General features: G+C 32.0%; 2 protein-coding genes across 3 annotated transcripts in view; one reads left to right on the top strand and one right to left on the bottom strand.

Moving 5' to 3' along the window:
* LOC113393722 (pre-mRNA-splicing factor ATP-dependent RNA helicase PRP16) overlaps positions 1-8,362 on the bottom strand; it is a 112,140-nt gene extending 103,778 nt beyond the window's left edge. The window contains exons 1-11 of the mRNA XM_064217385.1: positions 7,887-8,362; positions 7,300-7,596; positions 7,005-7,205; positions 6,555-6,649; positions 5,964-6,166; positions 5,466-5,564; positions 4,619-4,748; positions 4,424-4,513; positions 2,249-2,389; positions 928-1,080; positions 437-630 (exon numbers count right to left, since the gene is read on the bottom strand). Of these exons, the coding sequence (XP_064073455.1) occupies positions 437-630; positions 928-1,080; positions 2,249-2,389; positions 4,424-4,513; positions 4,619-4,748; positions 5,466-5,564; positions 5,964-6,166; positions 6,555-6,649; positions 7,005-7,205; positions 7,300-7,596; positions 7,887-8,218 (1,935 nt within the window). The 5' untranslated portion in view covers positions 8,219-8,362. The remainder of the gene's footprint in view (positions 1-436; positions 631-927; positions 1,081-2,248; positions 2,390-4,423; positions 4,514-4,618; positions 4,749-5,465; positions 5,565-5,963; positions 6,167-6,554; positions 6,650-7,004; positions 7,206-7,299; positions 7,597-7,886) is intronic.
* A 3,393-nt stretch (positions 8,363-11,755) lies between these two features.
* Positions 11,756-21,460, top strand: part of LOC113396155 (adenylate cyclase type 2-like) — a 198,437-nt gene continuing 188,732 nt past the window's right edge. For both annotated transcript variants that reach the window (XM_064217287.1, XM_064217289.1), the window contains exon 1: positions 11,756-12,092. In XM_064217287.1, the coding sequence (XP_064073357.1) occupies positions 12,047-12,092 (46 nt within the window). In that variant the 5' untranslated portion in view covers positions 11,756-12,046. The remainder of the gene's footprint in view (positions 12,093-21,460) is intronic.

Below are 21,460 nucleotides of genomic sequence, written 5' to 3'. Positions count from 1 at the left end.
CTGATAGCTCCAATTTATCAAATATAATATTTTTGTTTTAAAAACTTACGTTTATTGCGATCTATGAGATCTATGAAAAATATACTTTCCCTAGGAACTTAATATCTACGAATTTATTATGGTCCAATGGACGATCTTATTAATTTCTTACCAGACTAGGACTCCTTCCTCTAATTTCTCCATGATTATACATATCAGTATAGATCTGCTCGCTCACGAAAGCACGCTGTCCACGTCAAATTAATGGCGCGCATTAACGAATATAATCTAATTTTTATTTTTTTGCTGTCTCTACTCTCACATTAATCATCACACGCATATTAAGACATCTTATTAGCTCGAGCGTCACTCACCTATGCACTCAAACGTGCACGCCGTATATCAATTCTAGAACGTCAGAGAAGTTACTGTAAATATGTTAGCAAAAATCACTTACCTCTCTCAGTAGACCGAACAGCATATCCGTGGAGAGAGAACGTTCATGGGCCTCGTCCATGATAACAGCGCAGTACTGGTCCAGGTCCGGTTCACGGAGACCCTCCCTCAGTAAGATACCGTCCGTCATATACTTGATCACCGTGTTGGGGGACGTGCAATCTTCGAAACGAATGGCATAGCCTACTTCCTCCCCTGAAACATGAAATTAATTTACTGATAGGTTCAAATCTTACTCAATCTGGACTATGGCGTCGAAAATCATAGGCAGGAGACTACTTAGATGTTGAGGTTTACAATTAAAGTAAAAAGGCAATAGCTACACGTAGCTCCACGGTTGGACAACATCTTATCCTTTAATTTAAGAAACATAACCATTATTTCAATAAAAAAAGAATCATCTCATGGATATTTAGTGATGTTTCGAAGTAAGGCGCGATATCGCGAGTGCAGCAGGGGGGGCAGCAGGGGGGGCAGCAGGGGGGCACCGACCGAGGCGGACGCCCATCTCGTCGGAGACGCGCTTGGCGACGGACATGGCGGCGACGCGGCGCGGCTGCGTGCAGCCGATGGCCCCGCGCGCGCTGTAGCCCTCCTCGTGCAGGTACTGCGTCAGCTGCGTCGTCTTGCCGCTGCCGGTCTCGCCTGCACGAATATAGAGCACATCGAACACACACACTTCGCGCTGACTTAAATTATAAAACTAAAATATAACTAAACGTTATTGAGAACTTTTATGCAACCGATTTTGAAGGGTTGAGATGTTTACTGGTACACAATTAACCATTTGGTTTCACAGGAGGTTGCAATTTGTTTTGACAATCGGATATGTTGTGATTTAACTAAGGCATTTGATCCTGTGCGACATGAAACACTGATTAGGAAGCTAACTAGCGTTGGAAATACTAATACTAATCGTCTATTATGGTACCAAATCGTACCAAATTCAGAGGATAGATGTGTATGGAAAAAGGTCTCTTTCAGCTCAGTTAGTGTGGGTGTCCCTCAAGGATCTATTCTAGGTCGATTCATACAAATAATTTGCTTTATTTTTAAAGTTCAAATAGGAGATAGTATTCTTTAATATTAAAACAACACAATTTCTTGAAAGTAGGGCTTAGTTCAAGTCTATCTTATACCAACCAATAATAAACCAAAATATTATACCAACCTTGTACCAACCACTTATCAAAATCAAAAAGTCAAAATATACTTTATTCAAGTAGACTTTTACAAGCACTTTTGAATCGTCATTAAACAAACTAAGATACCACGGGTTCGGAATGTAGATTCAACAAGAAGAACCGGCAAGAAACTAAGTAGTTACTCTTTTTCAACGTTTAAAAATATAGTCATGTTAGTTTAATACAATTATATATGTATGTAATAAATCCTCCCTGGAAGTCAACAAGTATTAAACCTCCTAAACAGAGAGCTTGGGTGAGCCAATTTAACTACAGGCACAAGAGACAAAACATCTTAGCTCCCAAGGTCGGAAACACATTAGCGATGTCCAACATAAGGTAGTCCATTTATCGATCCACCTACTATATCATGAATATATATGACAATTTATATATTAGTTAGCTTACATAATATATGATAGTTTAACATTTAATTTAACACGGTAATATGACAAGTCAAAAGTGCTTTTATGAGCCCACTTGAATAAAGACTATGATTGACATACGTCATTTATATACAATCAACAAAACCTATCAGAAATTAAAGTAAAATTTAATTTGTCTATAGATGAGGTAAGCGCAATCATAGAGTAAGGTTAACATATAAAAAAGAAGAGAAATTCACTCACCGACAATAATTATAACGCTGTTTTCACGTATGACCTGCATCAATTCCTCCCTGACAGCAAACACTGGTAGAAAACGTCGTTGCTCGGATATGGTCTTCTTCTTCACGAAATCTGACTTCGATTCTGGCTCTTGAGCCTGTGCTGTAATAGAGATAAAATTTGCTTTATTTTACTTTGAGTTCATAGATTGGTAAATATAAAATAATAAAACAAATATTACACAATAAGTACAACTTCAATATTATATTAATAATATAAAACAAAGTCGCTTCCCGCTGTCTGTCTGTACCTGTGTATGCTTAAATCTTTAATACTACGCCACGATTTTGATTCGGTTTTGTTAATAGATAGTGATTCAAGAGGAAGGTTTATATGTAATCATATTTGTTTTTTTTTTTTTGTAATGAAGGTTTATATTAATAATAAATGCATTATATAGTTAAGAAACACTGATAACTTTAGAGGTTTCTAATGTGATGTCGTAAATAAACACATTTTTTGCGCTTACATTGCAAACGCTGGCTGAACCCTATGAGATAGATCAAAATAATGTACTATAGTATTGTACAACTCAAAAATGTCTACAAAAAAGTCCGGGATGGTATATGTCTATCGTTTAGGGATAACCTTCTATAACTATTTTTTATCTTTTACTTTTTACGAAAAATAATGGCTCATTTACGAAGTGAATTTAAGCAAAACAGCATTAATATTTATCCAAGTATCTGAAATAGATTGTACATTGAATATAGATCAATAGGGTCGTACAGCATGTAATTTCAACAAATATTTTCGAAGATATTAGATTTAAAATGCGGTTTGTATTGTATAATGACAAAAAAGCTATGAACGTTGTACATAAAGACATTCTGTATTATATCTACTATCAGCATTGCACCCGTGCGAAGCCGGGGCGGGTCGCTAGTATTAATATAATATTCTATGGCGTATGGGCAAATAGACCACCTAACGATAAGTGGTTATCATCAACCATTAAATTAAACCTTTAAAATAGACAATGGCACTGAGTTTTATAAAACACTTCTTACGGCGTGCCGCCAACGAAGAGATCTAAGATGCTATATTTATTGTCTGTCTTTGATGCTGTCTATTGCAAACATAACACAGCATTAGAAAGTAGAGTATCGGGTAAGTGCGTGGTACTGTGTTATAGGGGATTAACTTATATATATAGTCTATTCCAATCGAAAACGAATAGGAAGTTAAATCAAAACAAATTTTACATTTACCTATTTCATACTATTTGCTAAAAACTCAGCATATCGTATACTACTAACAGTCCTCGATTGATATGTCTTTGTTTATTATACAACACTTTTCCACCTGGCGACTTATATCCACTTGAATTTTACTTCCAAAGGCTTAACGGCTTCAACGTTCAAAAGGCATTTTTTTCGAAAATCCATAGTGAATATCATAGATTATTCAAGCTCTCGACCAATGACATCGCGTCGAATCGATGTCAAATGTTGTTTACTTGGCCTTTGTCTCTCGTGGTTGGAATATGTTAGCATATTTATTTTAATGAGATCATATTTTATTGTTTTTATGTATTAAATTATCATTAGAAATAATTCGATTTAAATAATTGTTACATTTTACGTTGATTATCAACATCCGGTTTTGACTAAACTAATTTGTATTTTTAAATAGATCAAAACCGGATGTTGCTACAGTGGAAGGAGGGGCGTGTTAACGTTTAATACTATGGGTAAGCCTATAAATTGGAATTATTACTTTAATTGTTAGAATGGAGGGATCGAACACAGAATTAATTCTGTATCAGTATTGATTGTGAAACACCATAGGATAAATAAACTATTGATTGTGAGGAAAGTTTTTGTTTTATTCCAACAAATAGACTCTACGTATTTGTAATATTTTCCCACTGATGATATTAGCTTGTGGACATATAACATATAAGGGGTTTTCCAATAGGGACGCTTGAACTTTGACAGCTGATTGCGGCCATGTTGTTTGAGTGACAGCTGTCAAATGCAGTGTGTTATATTCATTCCGTCCTCCCAAACCACCATGGCAGGTTATATAATCAAAACTCGTTTTATACTAAAATATTGTTGTTACTTTTTTTTTTAGTGGCAATACTTCAAAATATAGACTTTTTTAAGTTATACAATCAAGAATGTCACTAACCTTTGTCCAAATGCTCAGCATATTTGTAAGCCTCTTTAGTTGGGCCATCTTCGATCTCCTCTTCTTGTTTCTGGATACCCATTATGTTACCTTTAATAAACAAATGAACGAAATGTCAAAACATATCGATAATTATAACACATCATTATTGTTAATAGTATTGATTTCTTTTTTTTTTTTATGATTTGATCATACCGATTTTAGTCCCTTCTAATTTCCAATGTTTCTTCTGAGCCTTTCTCCTCTCTTTCTGTTCCCTGAACGCCTTTACCAATGCCGAGCCTTTGCGAGCGTTCATCGCCATGTCGGATGTTGGGTCTTTTACCTTGAAATCATTTAATCAATATGAGTACAAATTTCTCAATCAACTAAATACATAACATATTATCAATAGCGCAACGGTGTACAGGCCGCCTAGCGATGTAAAAAATCGCAGGTTCGATCCTGACACCTTGGGCTATTGTAGTCCCCACTCTTAACACAAATCATAAACTTAAAAGGAGGAGTAAATAGGAACATTAGTAATTCCTTAAATAATTTGGGGCATTGCTAGTATTCTTTTTTGTCAAAAAAAAAAAAAGAAAACTAGTTTTTATTCTTAACCTTGACTAATATATCCACAAAATTTTGAAATTATTCACAAGAGACGTGTATGTTTAGTTCATTATCATATAGAAAATTATATACAATTATATCTTATTCAAAAACTAGTCGAGCTTATGTAGTCGGTTTCCTTAGGTTTGAAAATGGCGAACAATTGGTACTACCTCGACTATCAATAAGTGTATAGCTATTTAATATAACGCCTTACTGAGTGAATACATTAAAATATATTTAAAATTACAATTTAAAACTTTTGCTCGTAAAATTCTACTTGAATTTAAGTATATTTCGCTATCGCACTTGTGAAATGGTCTATAAGCTAGAATCGAAAAGTTTAGCTTAATTTTTTGCTGTAATAAAATTAAACTATTTGAACATCATTCTTCTGATTGCAAATATCTAAAAATAATAATATTATATTATCAGGCTGCTAACTCACCGGTATGACAGGTTCCGGTTGTTTAGTGAATACTATTCTTCCGTCCAAAAATGGGGGCACAATGTTATGCACTAGGAGATGCACGCGATCCACACTTTCCTGTAAAAATAAATTACGATTCACCTATTAAAACTATATATATATATATATATATATATAACTCTGTCAGGGAGTTATTTATGTTTTATCACAATAAATAAATTGAAATAGTGATGTCTTTTTTTGACTGATTTTGGTCACGACTATTAGGAGTTTCAAATTGTTTAGGAGATCATAGTATACAAGTGAACTTGCATTAGGTGCGCGATTATAATAGGTTTTAAGGTGACATTCCATAGAATTCATTAAAACGAGGTAGTATTTATTCAATCAAAATAATAAACCTGCGTTAACAATAAAATATACAAATGTTTGAGTGTGTTCTATCTATTTTATACGAAATCTATATCTTTTTCTTTTAATTTATATCTTGTGTTTAGATATGGGTATAAATCTTACCTCATCCAAATCATTGTTGATGTTAATAGCGTGAACTACACCACTCGTGAGCATTCTGTTTCGCTCCCACAGCTCGTTGTCCTTGTCTATCTGTTGCCTCGCTGCAGAGACTTTGCGGTTCCTTCTCTTTTCTATCTGTTCCTCTTTACGGGCTACGTATTCAGCGCTCGTTCCCGCAAACGGATCCGATTCGTCTGTTTCACCTACAGAAACAAACAAATGGTAATCACAGGGTGAGTTAGTTATACGACAACTTTTGTCTATACATTTCAAAGACTATGATCCATTTTTAGACATAAGATATTTACGTTTAAAAATTATGATTATTATCCTTGGTAAACAAAAATCTATTTCAATGAGTAATATCAACTTGTTAACGACATTTTTTTTTAATGAGTTTTTATTTGTCATCAAAGTGACGATGCTTTGAATTTGGAAGGCATAGTTCTATAGTTTTCATTGGTCTATTACTATTAATGCCATTGGATAATTCCTTAATATAGTCCATTATCAGAGTCTCTTTTGTTATATTTTTGTTATTTGAACAAAAAGACATGTTTGACAAAATTAATTAATAAAATATTCTCTTACCTTCACCCATATTGTACCAAGCTCTGTCTAGTTTTTTTTCAGCTTCTTGCCATTCAGGGTCGTCAACATCTAAGCCACGTCGAGAACTCACCCACCTGGTAACGAACACACAATCACATAATAAATTATATATTTCAAAAACAGTTCTTGTGATTGTGTTATATTATACTTCTGGCATCGAATAACATGTGTAGTGCGAGTCAAAGATAACAGCTTACAAGCAAAAGTTGTGGTTACTCACTACTAATATAAAAAAATCATTGTTTTACTATTTAAATTAAAAGTAACATAAAATGTCTACATTTCTTTTTTTAACATTAAACAAAACACATTTAAATTGTCATTAAATTGTTTAACATAAATATTAAGTTTAAGACATAATCTTATTAGAATATTTTACAATATAAGGTGTTAAGTAAATAAGTTATTAAGTCATATTTGTATACTTACTTATGTGGTGTAGCCCTAACTGTATCATCATATGGCCTTCCTTTGTAATCTCGCAATGGTCGTCGATCACTACGTGTAGATCTATCAGGGCCATCTCTTGGCAGTGGAGTAGGAAAGTCCCAGCTTGATTTGCGGACAGCTCTAGGATCATCGTCATCATCGTCCCATGCTGTTTTGTCAGTTGGTTTGAGTACTTTAATGCTGAAAAGAATCAGTAAAATTTGTAGCATTTGAATTCAATATTTAAAGACATTGGACTAACAAATAAAAGAATGCATATTGGCAAACTTTATACCTGGGAGTCCGTGGTTCATCTTTAAATCTTGGTTCATAGTAACTCCTTCTAGAGCTATCTCTGTCTGTATCACGATCCCTTCTATCCTTGTCTCTCCTATCAGAGTCCCTGTGTCTATCTTTATCCATCCTATCTCTGTCATTTCTTCCACCAGACTTATCCCTGTCCTTTTTATCTCTGTCACGTCTCTCATATTGGTGACGATAGAATAAGTCGTCATTTTGATCCTTTGAACGAGATCTCTTTTCTTCTTGTGTAGAATAATGCACACCTTTTTCTCTTGTTTCTCTTTCTTTTCTGAAATTGTAAATTTTAATTCATTAGTCATCTATTTTCATTGTTTAAGGGACAGAAGGATTTTTTATTTTTTTCTTTTTATAAGTAATAAATATTGTCACTATCGCAATAATTTTAAAAATAAAGAAATGTACACAATTAAGGGTTTTATTGTACACAGACATTCATGAGATAAGAATTGAAATGTAAAATGATTTTCTATTGGATCATGATAATTCTTCACTTACTGGACAGCATGATTTACATTAAAAATAGATTTTTAAAAATAGAACAGACTTAGAAATTCTTACTTTTGCAATCGTTCAAGCATTCGTTCTCTAGCCTGTTCAGACAGTCCGCCAGTATATGTTGGGGTTTCTTCATTATGCCGCCTGTATTTCCTATCCTTTATACCTGCGGCATCTTCTTTATTATCCCTATCCTCTCCTTCCATTTCCTCATTTTGAAACGATATAAGGCGATTTTGCTTCCTCTTAGCTGCCGCCAACTTATCTAAGCCTAATAGAGAAGGCTTAGCAAATTGAAAATCGGGTGGTTTATCTTTCTTTTTAATGATTAAACCAGAGGGTCCATCCGACGATGTCCCCTCTAAGCGATGTAGGTTTTCTTCGTTGTCTGACATCACATGAAATGTCAACAAACACTAGATAAAGTTATGACTGCAGCAGACTCGTTTTAAGTCAGTGTTATGAGTAACTTTAAAATAAATTTCTGCCAAACATAACACCACAAGTTGCAAAACAATACATGTAAAGTGACACTCGGACGCTTCACAGTTATGACATTTGACAATGACATTGACATTACGCTTAATTGTCAGTTTAAGTAAAGTCTGCGATACACAAAAAATAAATGTGATGTTGCTATTTTATGAGATTTCAGTAAGTAGGATTTACATCATATTTACATTTGTTATTTCAAACAAAACAGTGGTAACAAAATTAAAACAAGCAAGGTTTTTTTTTAATTATTGGCTGTCGGAACGCACGAATTACAAGCTAATTGTAATAAAGTTGTATAATAAATTATTTTAATGTTAAACTTTAAGCAAACACTGAGAATTTCTTGATATAAATGTCAAATATTTTTATAATGACCCGACTCAGGACTCAGGACTTTAAAAACAGGCAAGCCTATTGACATCCAGCAAGAAACCGCATAAATCTTATTTATATTTAAGAAATAATTGTTTCCGTGAAGTAAATTGTATCGAAAACTGTCAAAGTGTCGGTCTTAGACAGTTTCACAATTATGACACTTGAGGCGCTAGTTAGAGTCTTTGCATCTCCAATAAGCCATTAAGTAATAACTGTATTGAGATAATAAAGAATAAAGTAAATTAAAGACAGTATGAGTAAACACGTTGCAACTACTATGTTTAATCACTAGTAATTTCTCCTTATTTCTGACGCAAAGGAAATCTCGAGATTTTTAACCGAGTAATTCGGAGAAATATTATTTTATGAGACGATTAGTACACAGTGTTCCCACTAACCCGCGTTGGAGCAGCGTGGTGGAATATGCTCCAAACTTTCTCCTCAAAGGGAGAGGAGGCCTTAGCCCAACAGTGGGAAATTTACAAGCTGCTAATGTAATATAATGTAAATGCAGGCCCAGCTTGCAGATCTTAGCAATAATGATGTCCCCTGCTCGACGAGCGCTTTGGTCAACTCGAAGTTCCTCCCCCCCATTCCAGCATTAATATTTTGTTCATATAGAATACGACTACTTTACTATTGGACTTCGTGAAGCTTTGAATAAGCCCGTTTGGGTAGATACTACTACTCATCATATATTCTACCACCGAACTGCAATAATACCGTGTTCCAGTGTCAATGGTGAGTAACTACAGGCACAAGAGATGAAAAAACTTAGTTTCCAAGGGTGGTTGCATTCCCAAGAGTGGTGCTGAAGGAATAGTTACCGTCAGGTGGTCTATGTGCTCGTTCGCCTTCCAATTTTATTAAATAATATTAATAAATGATAAATCGACTAAACTTAATGTGTATGTTCCTATTTTCTAAATAACTTTTATGTTTCATGGAATTATTAACCCACGTAAATTAAAAAGAAAGCTCGCTCTTCTACTGGTCTGTCTGCCTGTCTGACGCAGTTAATTTTCTCTGCGTCTACTATGCGAATGGTTATCTTGAAGTGCTAGGTGATAAAATGACGGATGAAATAAATTAAAGAGGGATTTTGGGAATAAAATCTATAATAAAAAAAATACAGAAGGAAAAGGTTCTCTAATAATGTTATCGAGTATAAGAGTACCTTATATTTTATATTACAAAACTAACAAAAATTTTGAGTTTAAAAAAGTACGGATAAATGAGGAATAAAGTTCATTTATTACAATACTATAATACTATTAGGTAGTTCAAATCTGCATTATAAATTTTCGAATTAAATTTTTATATATGCTGTTAGAAACTTAAACTATAAATACTTTTTGAGAAATTCTAATTAAACCCACTGTATTTAGTAAAAATGAACTAAGCTTTTCTAAGTTTTATTATTTTTTGTTTTCTTTTGTTCTTGTCAAAATAATACAGAGCACTCTCGACGCGATCTCGTATCGCATTTGAACGGTATACATTTTTAATTTAATGCAAGCTTCTGACACCGTACCTGATTGGATTTTGGTCAAAAAAGGTCTTCCATTTATTTAAATTTTTAATTCAAAACAAACCCCAATGTTTATTCGCTCCGAGGTCAAAAATAAAACAAAATCAACATTTTTTCACGTTTTGGGAGTTTTTTTACATTTATTTTGTAGTCTAGCATCATCTAAAATGTATGTATAATTATTTTTACTTAAAACAGATAAATAAAACAAATTATACATCAATTAATCACTTTGTTAATTATTAGAAATTATTAAGTGTAAAATTTACTGTTCGTTGTTATTTTGTTGTATGCAGAGTTGATTGTACATTTATAAGATGCGCTAAGGTCTGAGATTACCCGAGAAGCATTACCGAATACCGCTTCTGAGCATTAAATATTTCGTGCCCCAGGAATATATACGGTTCCAACGAGGGAATTTACGACCCAACAATTTTAGTTATTTCTTAACCGACTACTGTGACAGCACAACATTTTTACTATTTGGAAGTGTGTTTCGATAAAGGCCAAGTTCCTCTTTAGTTTTAAATAATACATTACGGCTGTATATTTTTGTGCATTAATATAATAAGTTGTCTATATCTTCTTATTAATAATTTATTGTAATTTGTAAGTTGGTATATATTTATTGTTATTTGAGGACATTTATTATTTTTTATATTTTGTTAACGTATTATAATTTTTAAATGTTTTTTAACCAGCAATGCCATTCTGTAAGAAATCACTTCGTATCTCACTGTGAAATGCAAACAACCGCTTTCCTGTGTTACGCCATTTTTATACATATATTCTATACATTTTATTATATAATTATAGTCAAATCGCATAACACATTCGGATGAGTTTCTTGTTACAGATTACCTCTACAGTAATCATTGAGGAACAGAAGGTACAGCACATTTTTATTATTTGATCATAGTAAGAATTTTCTATATTTGACTTAAATTATAACATGCTTATTCTATATCATAATCAAAATATATTTTATTCAAGTAGGCTTTCACAAGCACTTTTGAATCGTCATTTAACAAACTATTTGAAGTAAAGCTACCACCGGTTCGGAATGTAGATTCTACCGAGAAGAACCGGCAAGAAACTCAGTAGTTTCTCTTTTTCAACATCTAAAAATACAGTCATGTTAATTAAATACAATTGTGTATGTATGTTATGTTATGTTATATCAGTAGAATGGTGTGAAAATATTAACATTTGATAATATAAGAATATTACAAAACTAACAGAATTATATTTTAGAACAGAATTGACATCTGGTCAATCGTCTTATAAAAAATTAAAAAAAGAAAATACATTTTTTTTTCTTTACGTTCTGTAGTTCTCGTTCGTTTTTAAGTGTATAACATTGAATTTTCTTTTCGAGTTAGTTCTTTCTAATATATAAAGAAAATAGCCTGTTATTTAAAGACATATAATTAAAGCGAATATAAATAATATATATCCACAAAATTACACTCATGAATAAAATCTTTTCATTTGACTCGACAAAAATAGAACAGTTTGTTTCTGGCTCGCGCGGTTACATGACGCGTGATAGCGTCAGTGACACAATATCGTAAAGTGGCGGGAAAGTTGACGCAGTTTATATCGATAGCCATTTTATTTAAAAAAAGATTCTTTATAGTGTGAAGATCTTTTGTTAATTATTTTAAATAATGATATTGGTGCTTTAATGTGTGTTGTGGTAAATAAGTGATGCGCGACAAGGTCAATTTAGGGGCAATTTATAGCGGGTGACTTAAAATTTAAAATAGATTCGATTCGGTTAAAAATTGTAAGTGTTTATATTTATTGTGAGTTGTAATAAATGATGATGGCTGACATCGAAACTAACGCAGAAAAGGACGTGCCAGGTCTGTACGAGAAAATATAATTATCTATAACTGAAGTCTTAATTAAATGTTACATTACATTAAATTCGATATAATATATTTAAATAGACAAAAAATGTTATTAAATTGTAGTTCTTGCATTGTATATAAATTGTATTTGACCAAATATATTAAATAGGTAAGTCTTGATTAGTGATTTTAATCACAACATTGGAAATGCTTACTTGGTTATCACCAAATGGTGCTCTGTTCCTAAGTCTCCGGTTCAATATCCGGTTGCGACAAATCTTTTATGTGTGTGGTGTTCATTAGAAATTTTAAGCCTATGTTTATTTATTATTTATACTACCAATAAATCAACGTACGTAAATGGTTATTCATTAATTGTTTATTTTATTATGTTATTTATAAATATACATATTAAAAACTGATATCAAGATAATGAAATTATTAGTTATAATATAGTGTTAGTATACGTTTTAAATAACAAAATTATACCTACATTATGTCATAATTTAAAAATCAATCACAAAAGATAGATGACCTTTGCTTTGAATACTGGCAGATTATTAAAAAAAAAAACAATGACAATTAATAAAAAAGTAATGTCATGGTCATTTAAAAATAAATAATAATAGAACTTAATTAATTCAACAATAAGATTGCATAAAAATTGGTCACACATACAATCGGTCTGTCTGTCACAAAATAGCATTATACTGCTGTACAAATACATTTATAACACAATTTTTCGACCTTTGACTGGCGAACCTGTTGCGTGTTCTGTACGGATGGATCTAAAGTAATAAGCTTCAATTTGTGTCAATCGAATATTGTTTTATTAAAAGGGTCGAAGTGTATACGCTGTATTAGAGAATAAGATCTACAACCTTTATAATATCATATGATGTTCTTTTTAAAACACAGATACTAACTTTTTGAATAATGATTTTATATATTTCAGAATTATATTGAAGGAAAAACATACGAAAGAAATTTTGTAGTTGCGTCTGTGCCTAGAGCCCTCCCAGTCGCACACGGAGCAACTAACAATTTTTTTATCATAATCGGATGAATAGCTTAGAAACGCATAGAGGACAAAAATACACACATTCATTTTTATTTATATGGAATATAGATGCGATTGTATATTTGTAAATCAATAACGCTGGAATGTAAGATTGGATTCTATTAAAATTTAGATAGAATTCCATTATGACGTTGAATATTAGATAATTAGGTTAGGTACACATGAATAAACTTTAATTAATGACGTCAAGGTCAAAGTCGTTGACACTGCAGCAAAAGTGTCCATTTTCTCTCACCTTGGCAGATCCTGGTAATCTTTTTCACGGTACTTGATATACGTACTAAAAAAAACTTATAGCCTATTATATACACAAAAGGAAAAAAGCGAAATAACCAACTTTGACATTGAATTGACGCGATATCTTTGGTCGAGATCTTGAATAATCTATGAAATTCATATGGTCTTCTCCATCGCACGTGACATTTGCCTTATATCTGTGCCGTCTCGGCACAAATATAAGCCAAATAAAATAAAAAATGATATTTCGAAATTGTTATCGGAACATAATATATAAATAATTCCCTACATCGCCAATGCACCACCAACATTTAGAACTAGGATGTTCGGTCCTTTGTGCCTTCAGTTACATCGGATCATTCGACCTTCAAACCGGAACACAATAATACTTAAGTATTGCTGTTTGGCAGTAGAATATGTGAACTACCCAGACGGGCTTGTACACGGCTCTGCCACCAAGTTATTCTTGTATTCAATGAAACATGAGGAAACATGAACGTTTCGGATAAAACTGTCACCGATGATTGATGGATTCTGTGAATTTAATTACTGTTTATAAGCGTCGGTAATAAAAACCCCAAACCTTCTTCTCCTGGTGATAGGAGACTGTTGTCCAACAATAAGTTATTTATTTTTATTTAAACAAGCTAGGTAAACTAGCAAATATGCAGAGATACTAAGAGAAATTTTATATCGTTTAGACCATCTCCAAACTAAGGTGTCCATTTTGTCTGTAGTTACACTGGCTCATTCAACTTTTAAACCCGAAAGAATAAGGTGATAAGTGAGTAGAATTTGGGCATTGTTTACGCTGTTTTTACTTACAATATCTCGGATGAGATACACATAAAAATACAACGGCTGTAATAATAACTTCGGGAAATCGTTTATTCGTTGTGTAATTGATGATTGTAGCTCATTCACTTTATTATAACTCGCTGTAATTACCGTAATTAGTGTTGTTTTGTTATATACAAGCAGGATAGTCAAGTGCTCTCGCATAGATTAAAATAATGGTCGGAATCTATGTAACGTGTAAGATAACAAGATAATTATTACAAACGATTGTACCTTATACTTAACAGGAAATATATAAGAATGCGGAGTTCATTTTAGACATAATTTTTTTTGCAACAAAAAAGTATATAGGTACATAATATATATATATGTAGGTATATACCTTATTTTGTAAACAATAAAGATAATATTATTTAAAAAAAAACAATGGCTTCAATCGTGTCCTACATTGGTGAACCTTTAGTTTACAAGTTGTATTTTAAAATTTTCCTTTGTGGCTGTGACGAGCTTTTTCATATCAAATAAATATAAAGTAATATAAGTAATATTTAAAATTGATAAAATAAACTTAATTGGATTAAAAATGTAATTATAAAAAAAGCAATTTTGTTCAGTAAATCATATGTGTCGGAAGGAATTAACTTCAGAAAATGTATCGATACGTTATGTGATATGTTAACAAAACAATTTACATAAGGGTATGCCGCATCTCTATAGATAGTGAATTAGTATATTTAATTTAGTAGTATTTTAATTTAGTACCTGTTATTCTGGTAGGTATAATGTATTAATATATATATGACGACGATACACTCAACTAAACTATTGATATAAAGCATATTATGCTATCCTTTTTTATCGCACTTGAGAAGCATATGCTTAGAGAGATAGCTATGCTATATATTTGCTGTCAAATTTATTTATTTTATACATTGTGTAGGTACACCAGAATCAGTTATTAGGTAGTTCTGTGAATTTTTAATTTAGTTTAGTTTTCGAGCCACGTAAAGCTCTCGGTTCTGCGCTTGAACTCTCTTCGGTTGTGTCGTAAAGTCTTTCCATCGAAATATGAGTGAGAAAGAGGGAGGGCGAGGTAAGGAGATTATAGAATGGACGTTTGCGGACACATTCGTGCAACTTAAAATAACTCCAGTGCAGTTACTATCCTTGTAGATTGGAGTATAATCATTAATTACATAGTATAGATACTTAGTTGCACACACAGAAGTGTTTTCCTTCAACGCTAACTACATGACCTCGAGCTAAGTTAATTTATTCCACACACTAAGCCATCTCGACTCTTGTTACTTATTACTGAGATTTAATTCACAAGTTCCGATAGAAGCTCACCTTATAATACGGTTTGCATAGTCCAACTCGCTTTACGCAGAGACATACATTATAATTTATCTTATCAACCATTTTTGAGTTTTGTTTTTTTCAAAAATAAATTTAAAAATATAACTTCGAAAAATTTATTTAAAAAAAAGGACCAATTTAAATCTCTTTTTTTCTGATTAATAAAAACAATTAAACATGGCTATTTATCAATATTGAAATAACAATTATCGATCCAAATTCAAAAATGCGAGACGATATTATTTTAAAATATTTTTGTGGATAAATGTTTGACTTTTGTATTATGCATATGGGGGTTAAAATATCACCACCTAACCTACTACGAATTACCAATAACCCTGTATATTGATAGATATACGAGATTACGTACAGAAATACTTAGCAATAAATTAACGATTATGACAACGATTATTTATTGGTTATATGGAATCCCCTAGAAAATGATTAATAAATGGTTTATTGTTTCTAATATTAATTAAATATGTTACATAGTGTTTCCTCGTTGCACGACTTACGGTAGCCGATTGTCGCTTGTTTCTTGGATTAAAAAAAATATTTTTGACTTCCTACAACATTTTCACTCCTATAAAGATGTGTTTTATTTTTAAGAGCATGAAATTCACCCCCTTTTTTCATAGTGTAAATTAATAGCAGGTGAAACTGCGACGCGTAGCTAACATATAATAATAATATGTCTAATAATATTATATAAGTACTAAAAACTAACATAAAATACGCTGTATCTTCTGGTATAAGTTTTCTGTTTATTGATTTAGTAATTAATTTTCCTTTTATTTTTTTTATGTAACACTAAATATACTAATAATATTGATTAGTGCTTGTTAAATGAAAGTGGCGCTATCGTTCGCTTTTACGTTTTTAATTATGTGTTAATATTTTTTACTTTTAACCGTGAAAAAACTAGCAACTGTTTTCAAAGTATTTTTTCCAATATTTAAAGTTATTTTTATTTAAAGTAAAATGCATTGTACTGCTTGATTATGTTTTACAGCGTTAAGTAAATAGTAAAATGCATAATAAAGAATAATAAAAAAAATATTGCAAATGTGCTCCGTATGGATCACGTCATACATAATATAAAAACCATTCATACCGATTTTATATTCAATAAAATAAGGATATTAATAGAAAACAATAGTGTTTTATTAAACATAGCCTATTCCAATATACTTTTTACGTAGATAAAAAACTATGAAATTCGTAACTACGTAACAAATATGATACGAACATTTTCGTGATTAACATTTCGTTTAAATTTTTTCCCCTGCGGTATACATTAACGATCTTGCCATTACATAATAATATGTATTTAAAGAAGCGAGTTATAGGCTTGGCTTTTATGTGCCATTTGATTTGCCACGAGTAAAATTAATATTGAAATGGGACCCTCGACGAATATCTTAGTGTACCTACAGCCTAAAAATGTCTATCCACCAACGCCACATGACGGTCGCCGAAGCTGTGCTGTCTATGGTCCAGCGTGGAACAGGGTCTGTTGGATTTCAGAAAAGTCATAGTGAAACACCTTGTACAATAAAAAGAAAAAAAAATAAGCCGTTCTTCTCGAATGACCAGTGGCCCAGAGTGGGCCTCCAACCCCAGCGAAGATCTGCTGATTTTAAGTCAATTAGAAAATTGTAAACCACTACAAACAAATAAAAACATGTAGTAAAAAATTGCACGGGCAACTGTGAGCCCGTGGATGTGATTAAATTTAAAAAAATACCTGAAATGAAGTCATATGATTCTAGAAAATGGGAAGTCGTAAAACATATATTCTCACCTTAAAATGACATTAAAATGTGTTGCATATAATTAGCCAAAGCATATCGGGTAGTCGAGGTCTGGTTTACGCAGTTGTTGCTGTATAAACATGGAACGTCAATCGTCGGCATTCCAAGTCGGTGAATAAAATCTTTCAAAATGTAACTTCATAAGCAATATTCTTATTGCGCACATCGCATGTAAATAGCGTATTGTATCATATATAAGCACTCTTAAGGCGGCTCCACATAGTTGATGTATGCCGCAAACACCTAACACGTGCCAAATACTGACCACAATCACCTTACACAAACTCGCCACCCCCAGGCTTGGCGAATGTCGCAGACGAGCTTATTACTTTGTGGTTAGGAGCTGTTACTTTGTGGTTAACTTATTTAAAAAATAATAATAATCGAGAGATTTCTTGGGACACCCGGTTGAAATGAAGCTGCTATCTCTATTTATCTTGTAATTAATAACATACGCACTAAAAAAGATACGTTGTTAAAATTGGTATTTAAAATCTCTGGTAAATTAAAACAATGACAGAAAACAAGTTTAAACAATTTTATATTAAACCGGATGCAATAGAGATAGATGCAGAGAAAAAGAGGGAAAGGAGCTTGGACCTGACATAACGCTTTTTCGATACGTGCTAGTTTACGATTACAGCTAGTTCACTCTACTCAGCTATAAGCTGTGATAAAGACCTTTGTTTCAAAGTAAATACAAAAAAAAACACAAGCTTCCGTGCAATATTAATAATAATAATTTTCCCGCTGAGTTTCTTTCGCCGGTTCTTCTCAGGTCCGAGGTGTTAAATTCCGAACCGGTGGTAGATTTTTGACTATCAATAAGCAAGTGTAAACACTTCTATATTGAATAAAGATTTTTGACTTTGACTTTGATACCGATTGCTAATAGTATTGATACATCACAAATAAGTTTGTCGAACATCCTAATTCATGCATAAAAACCGACATCGTCACCGATCTCGGTGAATATAAACAAAAACAGGCAGACAGCCATCCGAACACATTCGTGTTTGTTGTTCGTGATGGCTGTTTGCCGTGGTTTGCCAAGCATGTGGATCCGCCTTTATATACATGGCACACGTGAATAGTTATTCAGAGTTGCTACCGTACAGTTTCCTATCTCGATATAAATTGGCACATGGATAAACGAGTTGATAGTAATTAAATGTTAAATAACTCTATAATAAATAAATAAATAAGAAAAGAAACTACGTGAGAACAAAAATATATAATTGCGTTCTTGGCCATCACTCTGAGTTTTTTACTTTCAGAACTCTAAGGGATTGAAATATCACTTAATTTATATATGATGATTGAAGAATATATTGCGTAGACATTTTAGAATCTCCGATTAACTTGAAATAGGTTTTGCACTGAGGCCGAAGCTCAACCAAAATTATTATTGATAATTTAAAGAAAACATAAAATATCACATATTTCCGAACATGTAAATCCTTTCCATATTTCCGAACAATAAATTTACTTGGCGGAGCTCCATATTTCGACATTATCTACGAATATCTTGTCTCACCAAATAAAAATAAAAAACATGGTAAATATCCCGTTTTAAATACTGATAGTAATAAAAAGAACCATGTTAATTTAAAATCTTATGTAAATCCATGTTCAGCACTTTATTTTCCTAATTGATAGCACGAGCTCATCAATCAACAACAACAATGACAAACAGAGGAAAGAAAGGTACTGAACTGTTATATCTTCACCCATTCATATAGTAAAGAGAATTTTAGAAGAGTTATTTATGTACCACCCACACATAGTACGTAGTATCACAATATATACGGTGAATTCTCTTTAGGAATCCATCTTATCCACTCCATCTATTGTTGTCTCTTAAGACTAATATCAGCAGGAACATGACAAGCTAACGATGATTAGAAATGCTTTTGTGATGCAAGGTATGTTTAATAACTTAGCTTAAGGCAAATATGTCCGTTTGGGTAACTTTATCTCCTGCTTTCATAGAGAACTCAGTGAATTTATCGATAAATTTTATACATATTTTGTTTGGTGATTTTTATCGATTAAGCCGTACTGATGATATTTGTATGATATTTTACATCGATGACATAATTATCGATAAAATATAAAGATGTACATCCTTATTACTATTAATGTTTACGCCACCGTACGGCGTTTATATACCACCGTAAAATTGTAAATACCGTTAGATTATAATCTATCTCGCGAGATTGTAAACTGTCAGAAGATTGTGTACAATAACATTTTGGTTACAATTTAATGCATTAATTTATTATTATTATTTTTTTGGTAGATTATAATCTATTGAAATCTATTGAATTTCAACGAACATATAAAAACTCTAATCGAATGTCGCCGAAAGATTAGACTTTTTATCGAAATTTAACGTTTTATTGTAAATTAAATCATCGTTCAGAATAATATTTATAATTTTACGGTGACATAACACTAAAGATATTTGAAGCATCATAATTATTTTAAGCATATGACCTTGCAATAAATGCCTTTGCAATTAGACGATAACGTTTTTTTTTAAATAAGGCACTACTAAAATACCAAACGCATAACACTTTATATATTGTATTGGTAAAGTCGTTATTTGTAGTTGTGTGTACAGGCACTATTACAATTTAAAATAAGCGATTTAAAATGTAATAAATTTCGCTCCCCTAAGAAATTTCCGCTTGTTAAAAATAGAACGACAGCATTTTGTTCTGAGCGCAGCAGGATACACTTATACTACAGTGAAGTAATATAGTTGAACTTAATTGTGAAATACGGGATTTCATATAACGTATAACCTTGCAAAATTAAAAAGTCGTCATTTCATGTTTCATAGTTTTATTTTAAAAGGAATCTCTTTTAATAAGGTATTTGTTTATTTAACTTGATTACAATAAAATAATGATGTTATTGTTGTAGTATTATTCCGTATTGTTATGTGTCAGTTTGCAGTGAAGGTATAAGGGAGATAACATGTTGTGTCCCAAGGACGAAATGAACCAGGTGAACCTAATTGAAATAAAAAAAGGATTGATTATCAATCAAGTACCAAATATATATTTGGTAACGAAAGTAGGAAGAGAATCTGTTTGTATAAGTAAAGTCTAAATAATAAGTAAAGTCAATTATGAAGAACTAAAAATAATATTAATCCAATTTAAATCTTCGTACTATATTATTGGTATAAAATATATATCTGAGTGTTCGTAGTTTAATGTTTCCCGGAACTATTAATATTTTACGATTTGCGTATGTCCGTTATTAATTATATTTTATTTTAATACACTAAAATCGTCACTTTTTGGAAATTCTATTCAGAGTCAGGTCTTGTTATAGAATATGATTAAGCCGTTTCGTGAATTCAAAACTTGGGAGAAAAATTCCACTACCAACTATTAATCAAAATATATTATTCTATTCCATAGACTATCTTAGACTGAGAGAGATTTGTCTATGCCTGCGAGAATTATACGTTGCTTTCAGATTATGCTCTGAAACTTTTATTTCACGAGATAATATTATTCCTCTTGAACTCAAAAATAGTCTAGTAAAGTAATTCTTGCCACCAGTTTTTCGCTTAATATCCTGGCTGAGAGAATGTATTTCAGACAAGTTATGTGCAAATAGACGATATAACTTTTGGAAGGGGGAAAGAATGCACGTTAAAAATAATATTGTATATTTTCCGTCTAACGAACAACAAAAATAATATAATTATTTCAACCTAGAGTAAATGTTAAAAAATTTCACTTAACTTAGTTTTAAATAAACTCAACTGCGCTGTTACAAGGTTATGTCAACTGTTTATTTTTGTATTGTATTACGAGTCATGACCGATTGACAGATGTCAGGAACCCATTACCACAGCGTGCTGACCTTAGTTACAGATAAAATAATGTTAAATAAAATATATAAATATTCTTAAAAAAATATATGAAAACATTTAATTTCAGCTGTACCTATAATGTTTGAATAACATAACATTTTTCATCTGTGGCTTTTCTTTCTACGTTCGATTGGTCGTTTATTGAGTAATATGCTATAAAACTCTGCGCTATGAACCTAAGGAGTGGAGCAGT

This window comes from Vanessa tameamea, chromosome 16 (genome assembly GCF_037043105.1).
Source record: "Vanessa tameamea isolate UH-Manoa-2023 chromosome 16, ilVanTame1 primary haplotype, whole genome shotgun sequence".
Classification (NCBI taxonomy): domain Eukaryota; kingdom Metazoa; phylum Arthropoda; class Insecta; order Lepidoptera; family Nymphalidae; genus Vanessa; species Vanessa tameamea.
The sequence above is the reverse complement of the archived record's forward strand: the minus strand, read 5'-3'. Positions and strand labels throughout refer to the sequence as shown.